Raw genomic sequence first — 18,510 nt, forward strand, 5'->3', positions numbered from 1 at the left:
CAAACAGGGCCATAGATTTCATATTGATTTTGATTAGTTGTCATCAATTATTTATAACGGACAAAAACATTATACTTATAATTAGTACAAATAATTATGCATATCTGCCCCATTATCAATGAACATTAACTTCAACTCCTCCTCCTCTTCCCCTCCCTTCCTAATCAAGCTAGATAAGTACACAGCGATATCTACTTAACCACCACACACATACAATCCAACAAAGCAAATCAGGTTTAAATACAAACATTATTCTATACCTAAACAGCTATACCTGACCATACAAGCATTTAATAACTAAACCGACGGTATAATTCTACCACGAATCACCATCACATCACAAAACGATAGTAGATCAAAGACACCTTGCATTCTAACACTAGTATCAATCTAGCTAAACTAGATCAAGATCCATTGATTGAGATTAATTGTTAAATAAAATGATAATATAAGAAGAGAGAATCACGAGTGATACACCCACAAAAAAAAACATAAAAATTGGCTTTTATAAAACTTTAACTTAGCTTAGGATTTTTATGTAGATGCTCCGTGGATATCATCAATTTCATATATAACCCCGTATTACACGCCTCTCTCTCTTCCTTATTCTTTTGGCACTTGTCATTTCGTATTTGGCATTATTTCTTCATATTTACTTTCAATAAAAGCTTCATTTTTATTTTTCCAATTATTTAACAAAATAAAAACAAAAAATTATCTTCCAATTTTATTTCATTTTCCCCCCCTGAATTTTCTCTCATTTCTTCCAGAGTTTTCTCTTTTCTTACCCCCTTTTATCTCTTTCTTACCCACCTGAATTTTCGTTTTGTTGTTCTGTTTCTTTGTTTTCATTTGTCCTGAAAATTCACAATTTCTGGGAATTATTGGGATTTTCTTGGAAATCAGTTTGATTAAAAAAAGAACAGATTTTTCTGTTTTGTTCCTGAATTATTGCTGTTTTTTTAACTTCCCATACACTTGGAAATGCATTGGTACGTTTTTTTTTGTTAATCTGGTAAATTATGATGGTGAAATTTCTTTTATTTAATGCCATTATAATTGTTATTTAATGTTTATAATTTGATTGGCATCGAAATATTTTCGGAGATCGCCGTACTGTTATAATTTTAATGTAATAATTAAGATGTTATTTTGTAATAATAGTGCATAATCAAGTGGTGTCACAGTGCATGTTTGATCTTAATCGATTAATTTTTTTGGTTTTGTTTTTGTACTCAGTTTTTGTGATTGGAATCATCGGTTGCTGATATAAGCATCTGGGTTTTTAAGGTTTAAGCTTATAATCTTATATTGATGATAATGGCTAAATTATTGTTCTCAAAGTTAGTAAAACTGGGGTTTTGTCTTTTTAAGTTTTGTGAATTATTAAATGTGATTTTATGGTAATTCATGCTAATCATGCATCTGGGTATCTGTAATTAAAGCGTATAAAAAAGGGAGTACTAAATTATAATATCATCAAATTGGGCTAATTGTATATTCAGCTGTAAGCCTGTAGTTATGTTGGCAAAGCTTTAATGATGCTGACTAGTTTAGGTTGTACTCTTAAGGGTGGCATAAAATTGGGATCGAATCCCGTCTACATCACTGCCCTTTGCGGCGCTATGTACACCGATAATTAAATTTTGAGCTTTAGGTTTCTGAGATTTAATCATTTAAGCTTATGGAACGAAGCTGTAAATTGTTGTTGATTGTTTCGTAGGACTAACTGATTTTTTTGCTCATGTTGATTGTTGAATGTGTGATATGCAGAACTTTGATGGTGTATGAGCTTTGAGGGTCATTATATGGACAGCGAGGAGACTTAGTATTTGCAAAGATCATTAAGCTTCATAAAGCTGTATTTCAGAAGCTACTAAAGATTCGCCGTACATAAAACTTACGTATATTCATATACTTGTATAAAGTATAAATTATTGTGGGTGAACAAAGTAGCTAAACAATGTGGTCGCAGTTAAGCTCTCTGTTGTCTGGCAAGATGGATGCTCTTGCCACTTCTGATCATGCTTCTGTGGTCTCGATGAATATGTTTGTGGCACTGCTCTGTGGTTGCATCGTAATTGGTCATCTTCTAGAGGAGAATCGCTGGATGAACGAGTCCATCACTGCTCTACTTATAGTAAGATTCCAATACATTTATTAGATTGGGTTGATTATGCTTTAAATTATCAAGGTTTATCTTTTGGAGTGCTGGTTGACGATCTAATTTCTACAACGTGGTTTGATTCTTACTGGCAGGGTTTGGCTACTGGGGTTGTGATTCTGCTGATTAGTGGAGGGAAGAGTTCGCATCTTTTGGTTTTCAGTGAAGATCTTTTCTTCATATACCTTCTTCCACCGATTATATTTAATGCAGGGTATGTTAGATTTCTTTCAATAACCCTTTAAAAACCTGTTTGCTCTCACTTGTTTCTTTATTATTTTTTCGACAAAGAGTTAGGATTCATGTCTGGATACTGATATTCTTAGCTTCAATTGTCTTATCCAGCTTTCAGGTGAAGAAAAAGCAGTTCTTCCGCAACTTCATTACTATCATATTGTTTGGAGCTGTTGGTACATTGGTATCATTCACCATCATATCTTTTGGTAATATAAACAACTATGTTTTCTCTTATGCTACGCTCTTGTTTGCTTCTTTTGAAACTGTACTACAGTAGATGTGGTCTTTGATGGGGATTAGTAGTGTGCCAAAATTCACGAAGTCATTTTTTTTTTTTTGGGTGGTGTTGACTTCCTACTGCTATAAGTGTGACACCAATCCTCAAGGCTAGTAGCCTAGTATTGCCTTAACTCATTTTTCTATAAGGAAGAAGTAGAATCTAAATGACTGTACAAAGCAAGAGGACAAGATGTCTTTAGTTGAAAACAAACAGCCAAAAAGGAAACCCAACTCCCCAGATTCTTTGAAATTGAAGTTGGTCTAGCTTACCAAGAAGCTAAATAAATACGTATATCTATCCTAAAGCTGGTCCCATGAAAGATAATTGTGACTTCCCTCCCTTTGTAAGAATATGTAGGTTATCATGCTAATCAGTTACCCCACAGAATACCTTAATCCTCTTCTTTTGTCACCTCATGACATTTCATGCATGATAAACCTTTATAATGCTCTCACAATCTACTTGTGAGATTTTACTAAGTCTGCTAATATATTATCCCATTGTTTCCACTACTAGTGTTTTTACTTTTTTTTTTTTGGTTATTTTGGAAACATCCTCTATGATAGCTTAGGGGGTAGGTGGCGTATTTTTGGACATACTTAGGTTGTATCTTAATGGAATTCATACTGATTGTTGGTGATTGTTCCGTTCTATAGACTTTCATTTGGCGAGAAAGAATTTGATGAAATATCAGAGAGGGGATGGACCAGTAATTGGTATATGTTACTACTTTTGCTGTTGAACTGTTTTCCCCAGGTTCTTTCACCTTGGTGCTTTCTTGGATTCGGTCTTTGGTGTAGGCTGCATTTTTGTTGTGTGTAATTTCAGCACATGACGAGGGGCCCATAGGGATCCTTCCTAGAAGGCTGTATTTCTGCCCATTGATGTTTGTATATCTTTATTTTTGTTTCCTTATTATGTTACTGGCTTTTTAGTTTCCTTCACCTGATCTCTGTAATACAAGTTTTTATTAGGTGAAATGAAACTTCCTTTTATAACTACTAAGCCCCTCCCCCAGGGCAAGACAGAGGGAAAAAGGACACTTTTTGAACGAACTTTCTTTTCATAGCTTTAAGTACACCTGTTGGTTATCTTGTGCTGCTATCAGTGCCTTGACCCTTCTTGCATTCATTGACAATTCAAACCATCTTCTCTGCTCGTAATCGCTAACTAGAAGATAGAGTTGCTTTTTTATCCGTCACTATATGTGAGTAATGATGGCACATTACTATTTTGATGTGCTACATACATTTTTTCCATAATTCTTGTTGGATCTTCAGAATCTTTTTGACTTGATGGGACATTGCTTAAAGCCTTAAAGACTTATTTAATACTTATATTTAAGTGTTACCTACTTTGAATATCCCCCTCAAGCCTTGACCAGAAGCGGGAAAATTGGAACTTGGTACACTTCCAGATTTATCTAAGAAAACTAGGTATCAAATATCATCTTCGTTCTTAGTTTGTGTACCAATGAAGGGATGAATAGAAGAAAATCAGGAAAAAAACATTAGGATTTATGATTTGACCAATGAGCTTATGGTGGGTGATAAATTCCTGCAAAAAATTATATGAGTCTCATTTATTGGCAAATTATAAGTTTCTGAAGGAATTGCTATTTTGTTTACTTATTTATTTATTAAATTTTGATGCAGGAGCGTTGTCAATTTTTAAGAAATTGGATATTGGTTCTCTGGACTTGGCAGACTATCTTGGTATTTATTTTCTTTGCATCATGCTGTTTCACAGCACATGTTACTCTCTTTGTTTGAGCTTTAATGTTCTCCTTTACTTTCAGCTATCGGTGCAATATTCGCTGCCACAGATTCTGTTTGCACATTGCAGGTAAGTCCATTTCTAATCCATGTAAAAATCTGAAAGCAAAGACCTTTTACTCTATTAGTGCAGAACTTAAAAGATGCCTTTTATGGAACAGGTGCTCAATCAGGATGAGACCCCTCTGCTCTACAGTTTGGTGTTTGGTGAGGGTGTTGTTAATGATGCCACATCAGTGGTGCTTTTCAATGCGATTCAGAGCTTTGACCTCACAACAATTGATCACAGAATTGCCTTACAATTTATGGGCAACTTCTTATATTTATTTATCGCAAGCACTATACTTGGAGCATTTGTAAGGCTATGCCCATCTCCTTTTTTTTCCCGTTCTTGCTTCTTCATTTTTTGTAATGCGTGGTTTGATTTGTTATGGAATAATAATTCTCTGTTCTATTTGCAGACTGGCTTGCTCAGTGCTTACATTATCAAAAAGTTGTACTTTGGAAGGTGTGTTTTTTTTTTTACTTGGATGTTTGCAATTTTCTTCTACTCATTTTATTTTATTGGTTCTTTGCCTTGTGTAGTGAAATATATATGGACATTTTCCAGTTTATAATTAATGTCCACGATCATACAATTTTAAATACGTGTATGCATATAAATTAAATGTTCATTTCCCATGAAGTCTGCTACTTCCTATGGAGATTATTAAGCTCACTTATGCTAAGCTAAAACTCTTATCACCCGTCTGAATCCTGGATAACTAAGGACATTAACTTTATCCAGCATACAAAAGTCTATCTTAATGTGCAGAGGACAATGGACCTCATGTAATTGTTACTGTCTGCCAGACCTTATTGAAATTTCATTGATGAAAACTATGCTTGAATTTGCAATTCACATTCTTGTCTCTTGAAGTTTTATTTGTGATTTCTGAACATTTATCAGCAATCTACATGATTTCATGCAGATATGTATGCTTAATTACACATTTACCTGAAGTCATCAAACAAAAACTCATATGTGTAATGTTGTACTGTCAAAGATGGCTAAAGAGATATCTGCTCTATAGTTTGATTCTTGTAGTGTTGTAGGTACCTGGATTTCGGCATTCAGTCATTTTAAATGGTTGCTTCTGATCAAAGTGGTGTCTATTGTGTATTCTTGTATGAATTAGGTAGGGTTTTTGGCTAGAAATATATGCAAGTTGTGAGAATGTCCGATGATTAGGTGCATTGGCATGGATCATCAGAATATCTTTTAATTAAAAAAAAAAAAAAGAGTATGCAATCTATTTATTTTGTTCTTTATTATTCTTCAATACATTCTAAAAAGGGAAGAATTAAAACAAGATTAGAAAAAACAAGAAAACCCATTCTACATTTCATCTTTGCATTAGGGATTTCTATACAGATTTTATTTCATAGCTGCCATTTATGATTGTGCTGGACTGCTGGAGCTCCGAGCCATGCATTCCACTCAGTTTCTTTGTGTTTCTTCCACTTTTTGCTTTTATGGTTTGCCATTTGCCAATCATCAGCTATCTGTTACTTTCTCAAAATAATAGCCAGGTATAAATAGTTGGCAGTTGCTCCATATTTTTGATAGTGCAAACATTATGGAAGCAAAAAATGATCCCTGGCTAGAGAAGCTCACATGCAGATGACACTTATGGGGCGGTCCTCAGTCCTGTCTGCCTGGGATTACCTAATATACTTGATATGGACATTTTTTTCTTCTTATTTTGAACAATATCCTTCCAAACAAAACTAACAGCATCCTTGTTTTCTGGTCCTGAATTGGCACATACTTGTTATCTTGAACTTTTTGGAGCTTTTTTTTTTTTTTTTTTTTTTTTTTTTGGGGGGGGGGGGGGGGGTAATTGTTTTTATATGTTATATCCTAGGATGTTTTGTGATGTGTAATTCGTTTATAGAAGGAAATCGAAAGCTTTCTCTAGTTTTTGCACTAGTTAACAATAACTATTATTCTCCTATGTTATTGCTTTGTGCTCTTTGTAGTGCAATAGCATTAATCTGTCATCTGTATTATATTCGGAACTCCGATCCACCTCTTCAAGAGTATTAAGAATGTGCTTATCAGTAAAGATGGTATCTTACTAATAGTTGCAATATTGCAGGCACTCCACTGATCGCGAGGTTGCATTAATGATGCTTATGGCTTATCTATCTTACATGCTTGCTGAAGTAAGCTTCCATAATTCTTTTGATTGAAGTTTTTCATTCTGAATTCCCCCTTCTTTTGTTAACTTCTCTGAGAAGACAATCTTCTTTTATACAGGTCTTGTTTTGTGGGACTAGACCAGTACTAGTTTTGTTAATTATGTATGAGTTTTGTCAGGAGCTAATAATTTTTATTTCTTGCAGCTTTTCTATTTAAGTGGAATTCTTACAGTGTTCTTCTGTGGAATTGTCATGTCCCATTATACATGGCACAATGTGACGGAGAGCTCAAGAGTAACCACCAAGTACTACTACTTATCTTTTAAATTGCTGTAAACTCTAAGATTTTATGGTTGCTCTAATCTGTGATTTTCTCACTTCTCTACAACAGGCATGCTTTTGCAACACTGTCTTTTGTTGCTGAGGTTTTCCTCTTTCTATATGTTGGTATGGATGCATTGGACATTGAGAAGTGGAGATTTGTGAGTGATAGGTATTATTATCTCTTGAAGAATTTTGTTGATATTTTATTGACTTAAATACCATCTTCTGGGCATGTTCTGTTTAAGTTTCCACTTCAAAAATTTCACTCTACTACTTTATTTCTTTTGACTCTTGATGTGCGCTGCAGTCCTGGCACTTCTGTTGCTGTGAGTTCCATATTGCTTGGTCTGATCATGGTTGGACGAGCAGCTTTTGTTTTCCCCTTATCATGGTTAATGAACTTTGCCAAGAAATCGCATAGTGAAAAGGTTTCCCTCAACCAGCAGGTAAGCAAATTTCCCATTTACTTAAAAAAATTTCAAAGGTATATATTCCTGCTTCTTAATCAGCTTATATGTTGGTCAATATTTCTAAATATAGGTGGTCATATGGTGGGCTGGTCTTATGAGAGGTGCTGTTTCCATGGCACTTGCTTATAATCAGGTATGTCACTGATTCATTTCTGATGATCACTTATCTATAGGTTTACAACCATCTCATAGTGCTCAAGCTTTCTAAATTAATTATGCATGTCATGATCATCATCTTTTACAGTTTACCAGTTAAATCCTTGGTTTATTAAATGGTTTTTGCAGTTTACGAGGTCAGGGCACACACAGCTGAGGGGGAATGCAATCATGATCACAAGCACTATAACTGTTGTCCTATTCAGTACAATGGTAAGTAATTATGCTGCCAGCAGCCTGGCTTTCTTCTTAAAAATGTATTATCGACATCATTTCTTGGATTCTTGCTGTTTTCACTTTCATCACTCAATATCTTGAGATCTAAATAATTAGTTATCTCAACATACTTTTACTCCAGTGTACACCGAAAGTGGTTTGCATGGTATTACCTAGTCTAAGGGGGTCGTTTGGTTGGATCATTTGGAATGGAGTTACCATCATTCCATCCAGTTTTTTGTTTTGTTGAGGATTTTAGTAATGGAATCTCATACCCATGGAATCCCATACCCACCCCTCCCCCCAAGATTCACATTCCATTCTATTAATGAAGGTTAGAATCCATTCCAACAATAAAACCAATCAACATTGGACTAGTATGGGTATTAGAATCCATACCCCTCTAGTATGACATTCCATACCAATCCATTCCAACTTGATGAACCAAACATGATAATGCACATTCATGTATGCTATGATTTCTATTCAATACTAGTTTACCACTTGTTATCATTTTGGGAGGTGGTTGTCAGTAAAAATGCAAGTCAGTAGAGTTAAGTACATTCTTGAAATTGGCAATAGGCGACCATTGACATTGTTATATCTATCATAAAAAGGATGTACAGGTTGATTACTATTCCCTCGAAAAAGATTTCAGCTAGGTATTTCCTCAATTGATGTCTTTGTATTGAGCTAGCTGTACAGTTTACTTGTAGATTTGTAGTATAATATTTGGACTTTCAATAAACAAAGAGATGTAAAAGAATTCATGCAATACTAAACAAGCTTGGGAAAGAACAGAGGTTTGGTTTTGATATCCTTGCTTGATCTTTGTCAATCCTGCAGGTGTTTGGGTTGCTGACAAAGCCTCTCATTATGTTTTTGCTGCCTCAACCGAAACACTTTACTAGTTGCAGCACCGTGTCTGATCTAGGAAGTCCAAAAGCATACTCGCCACTCCTTGAGGGCCATCAAGATTACGAAGTTGATGTGGGGAACCATGACAATGGCACTGAGCCTACTATAGTTCGACCTAGTAGCCTCCGCATGCTTCTAAATGCACCTACTCACACAGTCCATCACTATTGGCGCAAATTTGATGACTCTTTCATGCGGCCTGTGTTTGGTGGCCGAGGTTTTGTACCCTTTGTCCCTGGTTCACCTACTGAACAAAGCACTCACAATTTGGCAGACAGAACATAGGAAAGTAAATTGAGGCTTTAACCTACTGGCAATTTGGGAGGTCGGAAAATGCCCCATACCAACGAAGTCTGGTGTCTGGTCTCGTGGGCGTTCCTGTTTGAAGAGTTGTACAATAATTCTGTTAATAGATTAGTAAGTTACAATCAATCTGCAGCTTAAATTATCAATATATTCAAACAGTATGGCGATTTGTTGATGTATTCTTTAATCTGGCTGTAGCTAGAATACTCCAATGTTTTGTAGTCCTATATTCAGTTAGGATTTTCTTTTTCCTTCGAAACCGCTTTTGCAAGCAGAAGTTTGGGTTTTTTTTTTTTTTTTTTTTTCCTTTATTGTAGAATAAACTTCCCTTAGAACAGAGCAGAAACAATGTTGGAGGTTTGTTTATGTTTGTATTGATCATTGTCTACCTATATTCTTATGAATGAAACCATAAGTTTGCCATTTCTTCTACTAACTGGGGAAGATATAAATTTATCTCCTAATAAAAAAATGGCAAAATTGTAAATTAATCAATAATTTTTCATTATAAACGGGCTTCATATTTGTTGAATTATTTACGGAATTATTGACTAGACAATCTTGTTGATTTATTTATTGTTTTTCCATTTGATAAACAAAATTTGTAATTTGGAGATTTTAAAACTAAATGCACTCCAAAATTGACTCGTAGACATGGTGTGAGAGCATCAGAGCATACATTGATTATCTGTCCGTTTTAGAGTTCAAACATAAATAATTAGAGAAATTTCATTTCTCTGTTAATTTGTGAAATAATTTTTATTGTTACCCCCTCCATTGAAATCCTTGTTTTTAGGCATTTTGATCAGTACATAACTTTTGGATATCTTAATTATCAATTTTATACAATTATATACTTCATATTAAAAAAAGTTTATATTTCTATAATAAAAATTATAGTCAGTGTATAATAATGTAAAAAGTCTAAATAGTTAAATTAATTATTTTAAATTTACAATTTTAATCATCAATACAACATCTACAAAGAGATTTAGATCTAATAAATACATCATAGTTGAATCAAATATAAATACTCTATAAGCAAAACTACCATTGTTGTTTGTAAATTTTTTAATGGAACTTAATTGTCCATATACATATCATTAACGTCTTGTTTGTTTATTAAACCCAATTTGATCATTGACATGCTTGCCATTTGATGTTGGTTCTAATTCTAAGCTACAGACTAATGCATTCAAGATAGCAAGTGAATTCAGCACTCAGAAAACTATGAAGTCCATTCCAAAGTCGTTAATCTTTGGAATATAGAGTTATATACATTTATGTTAATCTTTGGGCAACATAGCAAATTTAACTACGTTAAAAAAAAAAAAAAAAAAAACCAATTAAAAATTTATAAAATATCAATAAAAGATAGGAAAAATTGCTTAAACTAATCCGACCTTTACCTCATCCGCCTAAAATAATCCTACCATCGATTATTTTTTAATAATCCAATCTTTATACCAAATCCACTCCTAATGGTACCAAGTGACCGGTTACTTGATAAATAGACAATTTTTTTGATTTTTTTTTGGTTTAAAGTACAGATGTGTCACCAAATAATTTGGAGCGATTTCCCTCAATATTGTTAAAACAAACAGCTAGTCTTGTGTGCGGCCGGCCACACCGTGTGACCACTTAAAGTAACCCCTATAACATTGATTAAGTAACCCCGGTAATACCAATCAAGTAACCCCTATAACAGTGACCAAGTAACACTATAACAATGATAAAGTAACCCCTTTAACACTGATCAAGTAACCCCCATAACACTAGCAAAGTAACCCCTATAGTGGCTGGCCAAACGGTGTGGCCAGCCACATATAAGACTTTGTGTAAAACAAAAACAAATTCTCACTATACATTCATTTAAAAACAAATTCCCAAAATACCGTCCATGTAGGATTGGTATTTGGTTTGATTTAAACTGCTAGCAATATTAGCGGTTGTCCCGCGTTCTCTTTCCTTCTGGTGGTTAAGACATGGTTTCAGAAAAAAGACCTCCTTTTTTATCGAAAGGTCTCTTTGCCTTTTTACTTTTTTAAGGAAGAAAAGAGACCTGTTTATTGAAATAGGCGGTCTCTTTTCTAAAAACGCTAATGACGCTTAAAAACCGCTATTGTCATTAGTGGTTTTAAGGTAAAAAAATAAAATAAAATTAAATTAAAAAATCACACCCAACACCGATCCTACATGGACGGTATCTAGGGAATTAGTTTCCAAATCGACGCACAAAGGGAATTTATTTTTATTCTAGCAAAATTTAATCAGCAATTTAACCAGGTGTACTGAACAGGCTCTCCAGTCCAAGCCACTGTGAGATCAGAGCAGCAACCGTGATACCAAAGCTTTGGTCGCGGTCGTCGCTGTTGTGGGTGGTCTCAGAGGCCGAAATCGAGGCAAGGGAAGGTGAGGAAGGCTGAAATAGAGACGGGAAGGGGCCGGGATCGAGACAGAGATGGGATTTTCGAGGGTGGGGGGAATGGTTGAACTAAATAAATTTCTTTAGATCGGATTAGTTAGAGTTCACATAATTTTGGACTGTAATTAAAGTTCGCAAAGTACAACCCAATTCATCCAACTTCTTACACCCAGTTTTTAAAATTTTCTCCTCGTTCCAACAATTTGAGCCGCATGGTGCATGGGAGACGGCCAAAATAATCTGAAGTTACCGAGTACCAGTGAAACAAAATACAAAGTGGAAAGGTATTAAAAATCCAAAAAAAAAAAAAAAAAGCTGTTTCAAACCATCTTATACTGAATCAAAATACAATCAAAATGGACTTAACATTCGAGGAATAAGCTGTTTCAAAACATTTTAACTTAGCTAAATTGCCAGAATGAAAGGAAAATCAATTACATTGCAGTCCACTTCAGTATCGCAACAGGGGAAATATTCAACCCTTGTATTTTTACTAGAGGGCAAAACATACATCTACGAGTATATAAAATATCCACACATACAGAGCAACACTACTGATTTATTCTCATCATCTCAAGAGTAAAATAAGAGAGCAAAAGGGAGAAAGAGGGGGAGGGAAGGGGGGGGGGGGGGGAGTATGGTCATGTACAAATAATATCGACTGAAATTCTAACATATACACAATACCTCATGGCTGCCACAACTACATTCTCACATTACCCTGTCTCTGCAAACTAGGCTGACAAAGAGAGCCTCAACTATGCTTTGTATTTGAAGAGCGGAAGAGGCTTAAGGATGTGGTTCATGCTTAGGCCTCAAACACTGGTGGTTCTCAGAGATGAAAGCCATACCCGGCGATAAGACTGATGAGTGCTACCATGCAGACAAACATAAGCGGAAATCCATCCTGCACTCTTCTTTCTACTTTTCTTGATTTTAGAAAAGACTGCAGAAAATTTTAAAAGGCAAGGCATTAGCCATAAACAACCGCCAAAAATGAGATCAACATGGTCTAATTTTTAGCAACAGCCAAAAAGAGGGCACATGTGCAATAATCCTCCAAGTCAATAAAAAGCTTCCTAATGGCTATGACCTGAAGTAGACACTTGCCTAGGGCTAAATATGAGAAATTAATTGAGTGCAGCCAGATTGTGCAATTACAAAGAGGTCTTCAGCCTAAACTTCACAATAAAAAAGAGGCTATTGCTATTTTCCTTGAAAAGCTTATAAATTTAAAATTCTTTAATTTGAATAAAAATAAAGGTACCATCTCTTGTTTCAGATTCTCCCTTTCCTGAATGACCAGCCTCCTCTCTTCTGTCAGATTTGAAATGGTCACCTCAGCCTGCAAAATCCACAAGACAAATTTTTGGTTACTTGCAAAACATATAACAAAAGACCAGATAACGTAGGACAGCAGTCAATGTTTAAGAGGTTATGTCAGACGATATGCAAGTTGAGCAAAACAGAGAAAAGATCCAGGCTAGTTTGGAATAATCATCCAAGCATCTACAACAGAGGGGAGTACTCATTATAATTATTTGCCAGAAATATACATGGTAATTTGACTTCAAAATAGTCTTGCATTTGGAATGTTGAATTCAGATTGAAGAGAAATGCTAAAAGAAAATTATAGGCGAGATTCACCATGTAATTGACCCATTCAAAGTTCTAAACTTCAATTTTCTTATTCTTATGTGCAATTACCCTAACATTAACCATTTCCTTGCACATGATATTTTACCCACTGTTTCACATATAGCACTCTCCATAAGCTTGCTTAACAAAATATGTCAATCAGAAAAGAAAAACATAGAGAGAGAAGACGTATAATGTAGTAATGATGTACAATACTCCAAGCTTCAAGCACATCCCAGCCAATGTCATCTTATTGTTAGTAAATAATTGAGGAAACAAAACATACAGAACACTGTACACCAGGCTACCAATTAGCAAAAAGCACCACTAATTTCATGAGAGTTTCAGCAAAATCGTGAGAGTTTCCTTTTCAATACTCAAAAATTAGCACTATAAAAAGGAAGTCAAAGTAAAAGAACAGGCTTAAGAAAAAAATGAAAAGAGAAGAACCACCTAAGAAGGGGAGAGGACAAGAGGAAAAGCATAACGTCACAGTTAATGAAGTAAAATCTAATACAAAAACTGACCTTGCTTAATTTCGATTCAAGTTCATGTAATTTTGATTTCATCTCTTCAACATCCTTGAATAGTCTTTGATCCTCCTCAATCACTGGGATTCTCGGCTCAATAATTTGTGATTCCTCATTGTTTCTTGTTACTGGTTTTATTTCCTTGCTATCCTTAGTGAGTTGTGGCTCAACATCTTTCTTCACACTTGAGTCAACAACCTTGTTAAGATCATAATTCATCTGCTTAATTGGTTCTGATTTCACATCCTGAGATCGAGCAACATCTGAATGGACTGTATCCTTCACTGGCTTCAAATCCTCCTTATTTACTGTTTTAGACTCAACATGATCATCAACCTGCAGCATTAAAAAAAAGGGGGGAATAAACACCACCACATTCTAGCTAAACATCTTGATATTTTAGAATTCAGTAAAATGAAACTTGCTATCATGTATTCAGGGAGCATAACATACAAAATAATAAGTCAGTGTAACCAGAAACACATTGCATGAAGCAAGCAGAAGATTTGAACACTTTTAAATAAATGCATCCCGAGTTTCTTTTATATTGTAACACACGTCTTTTTACAATCTACAGTACACAACTCTGACAAAGTTTATATTAAATTGCAAATTAGTAACATACAATGAAAAATTGATACATCCAAACAAATATTAAAAAATATACAGCAAGACCACACTTAGTAACATTTCCTGGGGAAAAAAAAAGGCAAGGTCAAAGCAAATGAAGTTTGGCCTTAAATATGGAAGTGTTGCGATTCAAACAAAAACAGAGAAGTAGACATAACCCAACATGAAAACAACTCAGTGTTAAAGCACAGAATGGGCTGCAAAAGAGAATTCAAGACCTAACCATATGCCAACTCAAATGACAGAAATTGTTACCTGTTTCACTGTTCCGTTGAGGGGTAATAACTCTGGAGATGGTGGGGTTGGGATAACAAGGTTCACTCTCATTTTCATCTCTTCGATATACTTCACACCATCCTTAACAAACTGCAAGATAAGCAGTAACCATAAGTCCACCAAAATAAGCATACGTGCAAACTTTAAAATTATAAGTATCAGCAACTGACTCATACCATTTCAGACGTAATGTCCTCCTCCATTGTTCCTTCAGGAACAATTGTGCTTTGAACCAAGAACTTATCTTTGCAAGTCATATCAGCTGGAGCTGTTTTCAAAGCTTGCATAATGACTGCACCAAAAAAAAAGTATGAAAAAGGAAACTGAGTTCTAACTGCATCAAAGATTGTTAACCATATTCATATTCAAACAGTGGTATGGAGCAGGAAGAAAAGGGAGAAAGACAAGGCAAAGAATAAAGTAGGTGGAGTGTTAAAAGTGGGTGAACTAGTAGACTCTGCTTTCTGATTAAGTAGACATCACTATCTGACTCATCCTAATTACTTTTCTGTCATTATTCTCAAATCTCAAAAGCTAAAGCTTGAAAAGCAGGAGGCTGAACCAACCAAAATCAGTTGCAGGTTTCTAGCATCCATAGTACGCTTCAAGACTCAAAAATGAGACTCTTAATTCCCCTGGCACCAAATATACAATAACTGACTTCTTAAATTATTGAAAATAAACAGGTTACATGGGTCGATCATTACTAAAGATCAGATGGTATGTTTTTGGAGTAATAACAAATTTCTAGAAATGATAAAAACACTAACTTATGTTAGCCCATATAAGAACAACTCCTAAAATTCTTCACTGTTTCAATTCCTAAAGGCCTCAATACAAGATCTACACTTGATCTCAATAGTAAAGATATTAAAGAGATATTTTAGGGAAGCAACGGGATATGAATGATGCAAGTTCACCATGACAAGGTTAACAGAGGCTTAGGGCTAAGACACACTAAGTACCCACATTGGTAAACCTCCCATCCTATAAATCTTAGAATTTAACAATTAATAAAAAATTCAGAACATCAGCTAACAGAAGAAAAGTGACCATGTATACAGCAGAGCAATCAAATTAAACCATCCTCTCTAAAGGGATATATCAAGGCCCAAGAACTATGATACAGAGGATGCTTTATGGTACTAAAAATTCTACTTCAAGGTAATAATCACAAAACAAAAGCTCCACATTAGAGTTCCTCGTGTTAAGTTAACCAAAGTAGAATATCATCATGCAACACAAACATCAAAGTGCTCTCATTTATCATTTGGGAATATAATTTTCACCTGCTTCCTCAGTTTGAATTACCATTTTGACGTTTGTGTTTGCCAACATAAAACATATACCATTTCTTGCACTCTCTATCGACAAAATAAAAAATATATACAAAAAAAAAAGTATTCTATAATCACTTAAATCTGCCATATTTGTGTATACATTGGCAAACCCCACAAGGCAAAAGTAGTAATTGCTGAGGGCTTTCCTACAAAAAGTGGCTCTAAATGTTACTAAAATCTACCTCAAAACTCCTGTTATCTTCAATTCTTCATATGCTAAACCTTTGCCGGGCAAGTTAAAAATACTCTACTAAATATAATGGACCATGTCAACTTACATAGCCAACTTTTATCAACTTAAACCATTATTTCTATCTGCATATCATCGAAATGAAAATAACAGAAGTCATCACCTTACAAAGGTACATATTGTTGTTTTAAGTAATGCAATTCACAATTACAAATGTAATGCTTCAAATTTTGATACATGGTCATCAAAGTAATAAACTATGATAATTGAAGTCAAATTTTATGAGATGCAAATATAGCTAAACAAGTACATATATATATATATATATATATATATATATATATATATATATATATATATATATATATATATATATATATATATAATGACATACCAATGAATTCATTGACTGATTTTGGCTGAATGACACCAACATTAGGCCGCACACAATATTTCTTCGGCGATGTAGTCTTAACCTGCAAAAATCATGCTGGGGTCACAAAACTCATTTCCTTCATATCATCATAATCTCAACCAATACAGAAATGTTCAAGCAAGCAACAGGACGACAGTACGATCCATAATACTTCGATTCAAATACAAATCGAAGGACATTCAAATTGTACCTTGAAAGCAACATATTGGTCAGTTTTGTTGCTGAGGCTAACCGTACACTTGATCTGTTTGTTCAATTCAACTACTAGTCCGCAAAAAAGAAGTTAAACGTCAATAATAGCAATCATTTAAGTTCATCCCATTAAAAAAAAAAGTGGTCAAACTACTGCAGAAATCGCGATAATTAAAAGGTAAATTCAATCATTGCAAATATCAGAAAACAAACCAAATAAATAAATAATAACATTCAATTAAAATTGCAAAATTAGTGACTAACCGATGAATTTAAGCTCACGAGGTTGAATTTCCAACTGAGAACCCATAATTTCTTCTTATGATGACTTTTTCTCTAAGCATATACACCAAAAATTCCTGCAAAATCAACGAAATTAGCATAACATAATTATAATTCAACATATTTTTTATAAGAATGCGAAAAAAAAATGCATCGAATCATTTAGGGTAAAAAGGAAACTAATAATTAATAATAAATCCAATTAAAACCCTAAAAGTTATTCTACAGTAATTGCATAATTGCATTGATTAAAGAAAATTAAAGTAGCAAATATTTAGAGCAATAAAAGCACGATCATGAGATAAATTAAAGCGCCCAAAAGAGATTACCAGAATGTTCGAAAAGCGACGAAAAATTTTCAAATTACAAAAAAGGGGGACAAATTTAAAAGAAAAAAAATAGATCGAACTCAGAATTTGACTCGGAATATCAACTCAAAAAACAGAATCAGATTCACAAACAAAATTGTACGAATAAATCAACAAAAAAATTAAGAGAGAGAAAGAGATCGTACAAGAAAATGATCGCAATAATTGGAGAAATGGGCAAAAACTAAAATTGGGAATGCGTGAAAAATGGCGTTAAGATTACTCAAAACGCAATACTATTTGAATTTTTTTTGTTTTTCAAAATTTCCAGAAGTACAATCAATCAATCAATTTATGCTGTTGAATTTGATGAAAAATGGGGTGTTGATTAATAAGAGGAGAGAGAAAATGGGAGTGATGAAGAACAGAAAGAAGTGAAAGGGAAGTAAAAATGGCGGAGTAATGGTGAGATGGTGATGTATAGAAGGGTGTTTGGTGTGAAGAAATTAAAATAAAGAAAAAGGAAAGAAAACGAAAGAAAGAAAGAGTTGGCTGTGAATTTTGGGGGTTTTGGGTTTTGTTTAGTGGAGGCCGTTGTACCCACCGGCCGTTCTCTTCTTCTTTGTTCCGTTTCTGCTCTTTTTTTAAAAAAAAAAAGTTGTTGGTGTTACGTCGATGTCCGTAGGGCTGTTCGGAATGCGGTCTAGATCTTGGATTTGAATTGTGCGTATGTGGGTTGTAATTTGAATTTTTGGAGTTTGGGTTGAGAGTTTATCTGATTTCGTGAATTGGTTTGGTTTAGAAATGAGTAAAGTGTGTTTGTAATCTACGTAGTACATCGATTTGATACTTTGATATTAAAACATATTTTCTTCTATTTACGGGTGTGATGTCTGTAATGGTGTGAGGTTTGACTTTTGTATTATTTATGAACTAACTTTGACCACAATAAAAAAAAAAAATTATTTATTGCCTTCAATGCAGTTATTTCTTATTTGTAGTGAATAATTCAATGAATTATATTGAAATCAAGGAATGTAAAAAATAATCATGTGAAATTATGATTATACCATAAATGCAAATATAAACTAATGAAATAAAAAAACAAATTATTTATTACCTTATCTATAGTTATTTGTAGTGGATAATTAAATGAATTATATTGAAATTAAGGAAAGTAAAAAAAAGATGTGAAAAAGTATGATTGTACCATAAATGCAAATTAACAAACAA

The 18,510-nt window shown here is 34.1% G+C and overlaps 2 protein-coding genes across 3 annotated transcripts; one reads left to right on the forward strand and one right to left on the reverse strand.

Annotated features, from left to right (window-relative positions):
* Window positions 1–440: 440 nt before the first annotated feature.
* LOC110708524 (sodium/hydrogen exchanger 2-like) lies at window positions 441–9,521 on the forward strand. The gene is made up of 15 exons (XM_021886660.1): window positions 441–992; window positions 1,774–2,140; window positions 2,260–2,378; window positions 2,510–2,607; window positions 4,337–4,396; window positions 4,480–4,526; window positions 4,618–4,812; window positions 4,918–4,964; window positions 6,598–6,664; window positions 6,845–6,945; window positions 7,032–7,133; window positions 7,272–7,410; window positions 7,505–7,567; window positions 7,720–7,803; window positions 8,653–9,521. Exons 2-15 carry the CDS (start codon window positions 1,964–1,966, stop codon window positions 9,007–9,009), a joined length of 1,656 nt encoding a protein of 551 aa, XP_021742352.1. The 5' UTR covers window positions 441–992; window positions 1,774–1,963; the 3' UTR covers window positions 9,010–9,521.
* Window positions 9,522–11,771: 2,250 nt separating this feature from the next.
* LOC110708525 (vesicle-associated protein 2-2-like) lies at window positions 11,772–17,944 on the reverse strand. 2 transcript variants are annotated; one of them, XM_021886661.1, is made up of 9 exons: window positions 17,484–17,944; window positions 16,952–17,046; window positions 16,686–16,759; window positions 16,454–16,535; window positions 14,706–14,821; window positions 14,509–14,619; window positions 13,621–13,959; window positions 12,723–12,800; window positions 11,772–12,401 (listed from the first exon to the last, which is right to left on the reverse strand). In XM_021886661.1, the coding sequence occupies exons 2-9, from the start codon at window positions 16,995–16,997 to the stop codon at window positions 12,288–12,290; spliced, it is 960 nt and encodes a 319-aa protein (XP_021742353.1). In that variant the 5' UTR covers window positions 16,998–17,046; window positions 17,484–17,944; the 3' UTR covers window positions 11,772–12,287. The 2 variants fall into 2 exon arrangements, with proteins under 2 accessions (XP_021742353.1, XP_021742354.1); XM_021886662.1 differs by having other exon boundaries at window positions 16,686–16,756; window positions 17,484–17,940.
* Between the last annotated feature and the right edge of the window lie 566 nt (window positions 17,945–18,510).

Source organism: Chenopodium quinoa, unplaced genomic scaffold, assembly GCF_001683475.1.
Source record: "Chenopodium quinoa cultivar QQ74 unplaced genomic scaffold, ASM168347v1, whole genome shotgun sequence".
Taxonomy (NCBI): domain Eukaryota; kingdom Viridiplantae; phylum Streptophyta; class Magnoliopsida; order Caryophyllales; family Amaranthaceae; genus Chenopodium; species Chenopodium quinoa.

Bases quoted from the DNA above. Each gene is read 5' to 3' on its own strand.
- LOC110708524 (XM_021886660.1), top strand. From the start codon at position 1,964: ATGTGGTCGCAGTTAAGCTCTCTGTTGTCTGGCAAGATGGATGCTCTT. The intron at 4,965-6,597 runs GTGTGTTTTTTT...GCAATATTGCAG, and splicing joins AAAAAGTTGTACTTTGGAAG to GCACTCCACTGATCGCGAGG. The intron at 7,804-8,652 runs GTAAGTAATTAT...TCAATCCTGCAG, and splicing joins TTGTCCTATTCAGTACAATG to GTGTTTGGGTTGCTGACAAA.
- LOC110708525 (XM_021886661.1), bottom strand. From the start codon at position 16,997: ATGGGTTCTCAGTTGGAAATTCAACCTCGTGAGCTTAAATTCATCG. The intron at 16,536-16,685 runs GTACAATTTGAA...TGATTTTTGCAG, and splicing joins ACCAATATGTTGCTTTCAAG to GTTAAGACTACATCGCCGAA. The intron at 12,801-13,620 runs GTCAGTTTTTGT...TGGATTTTGCAG, and splicing joins TTGAATCGAAATTAAGCAAG to GCTGAGGTGACCATTTCAAA.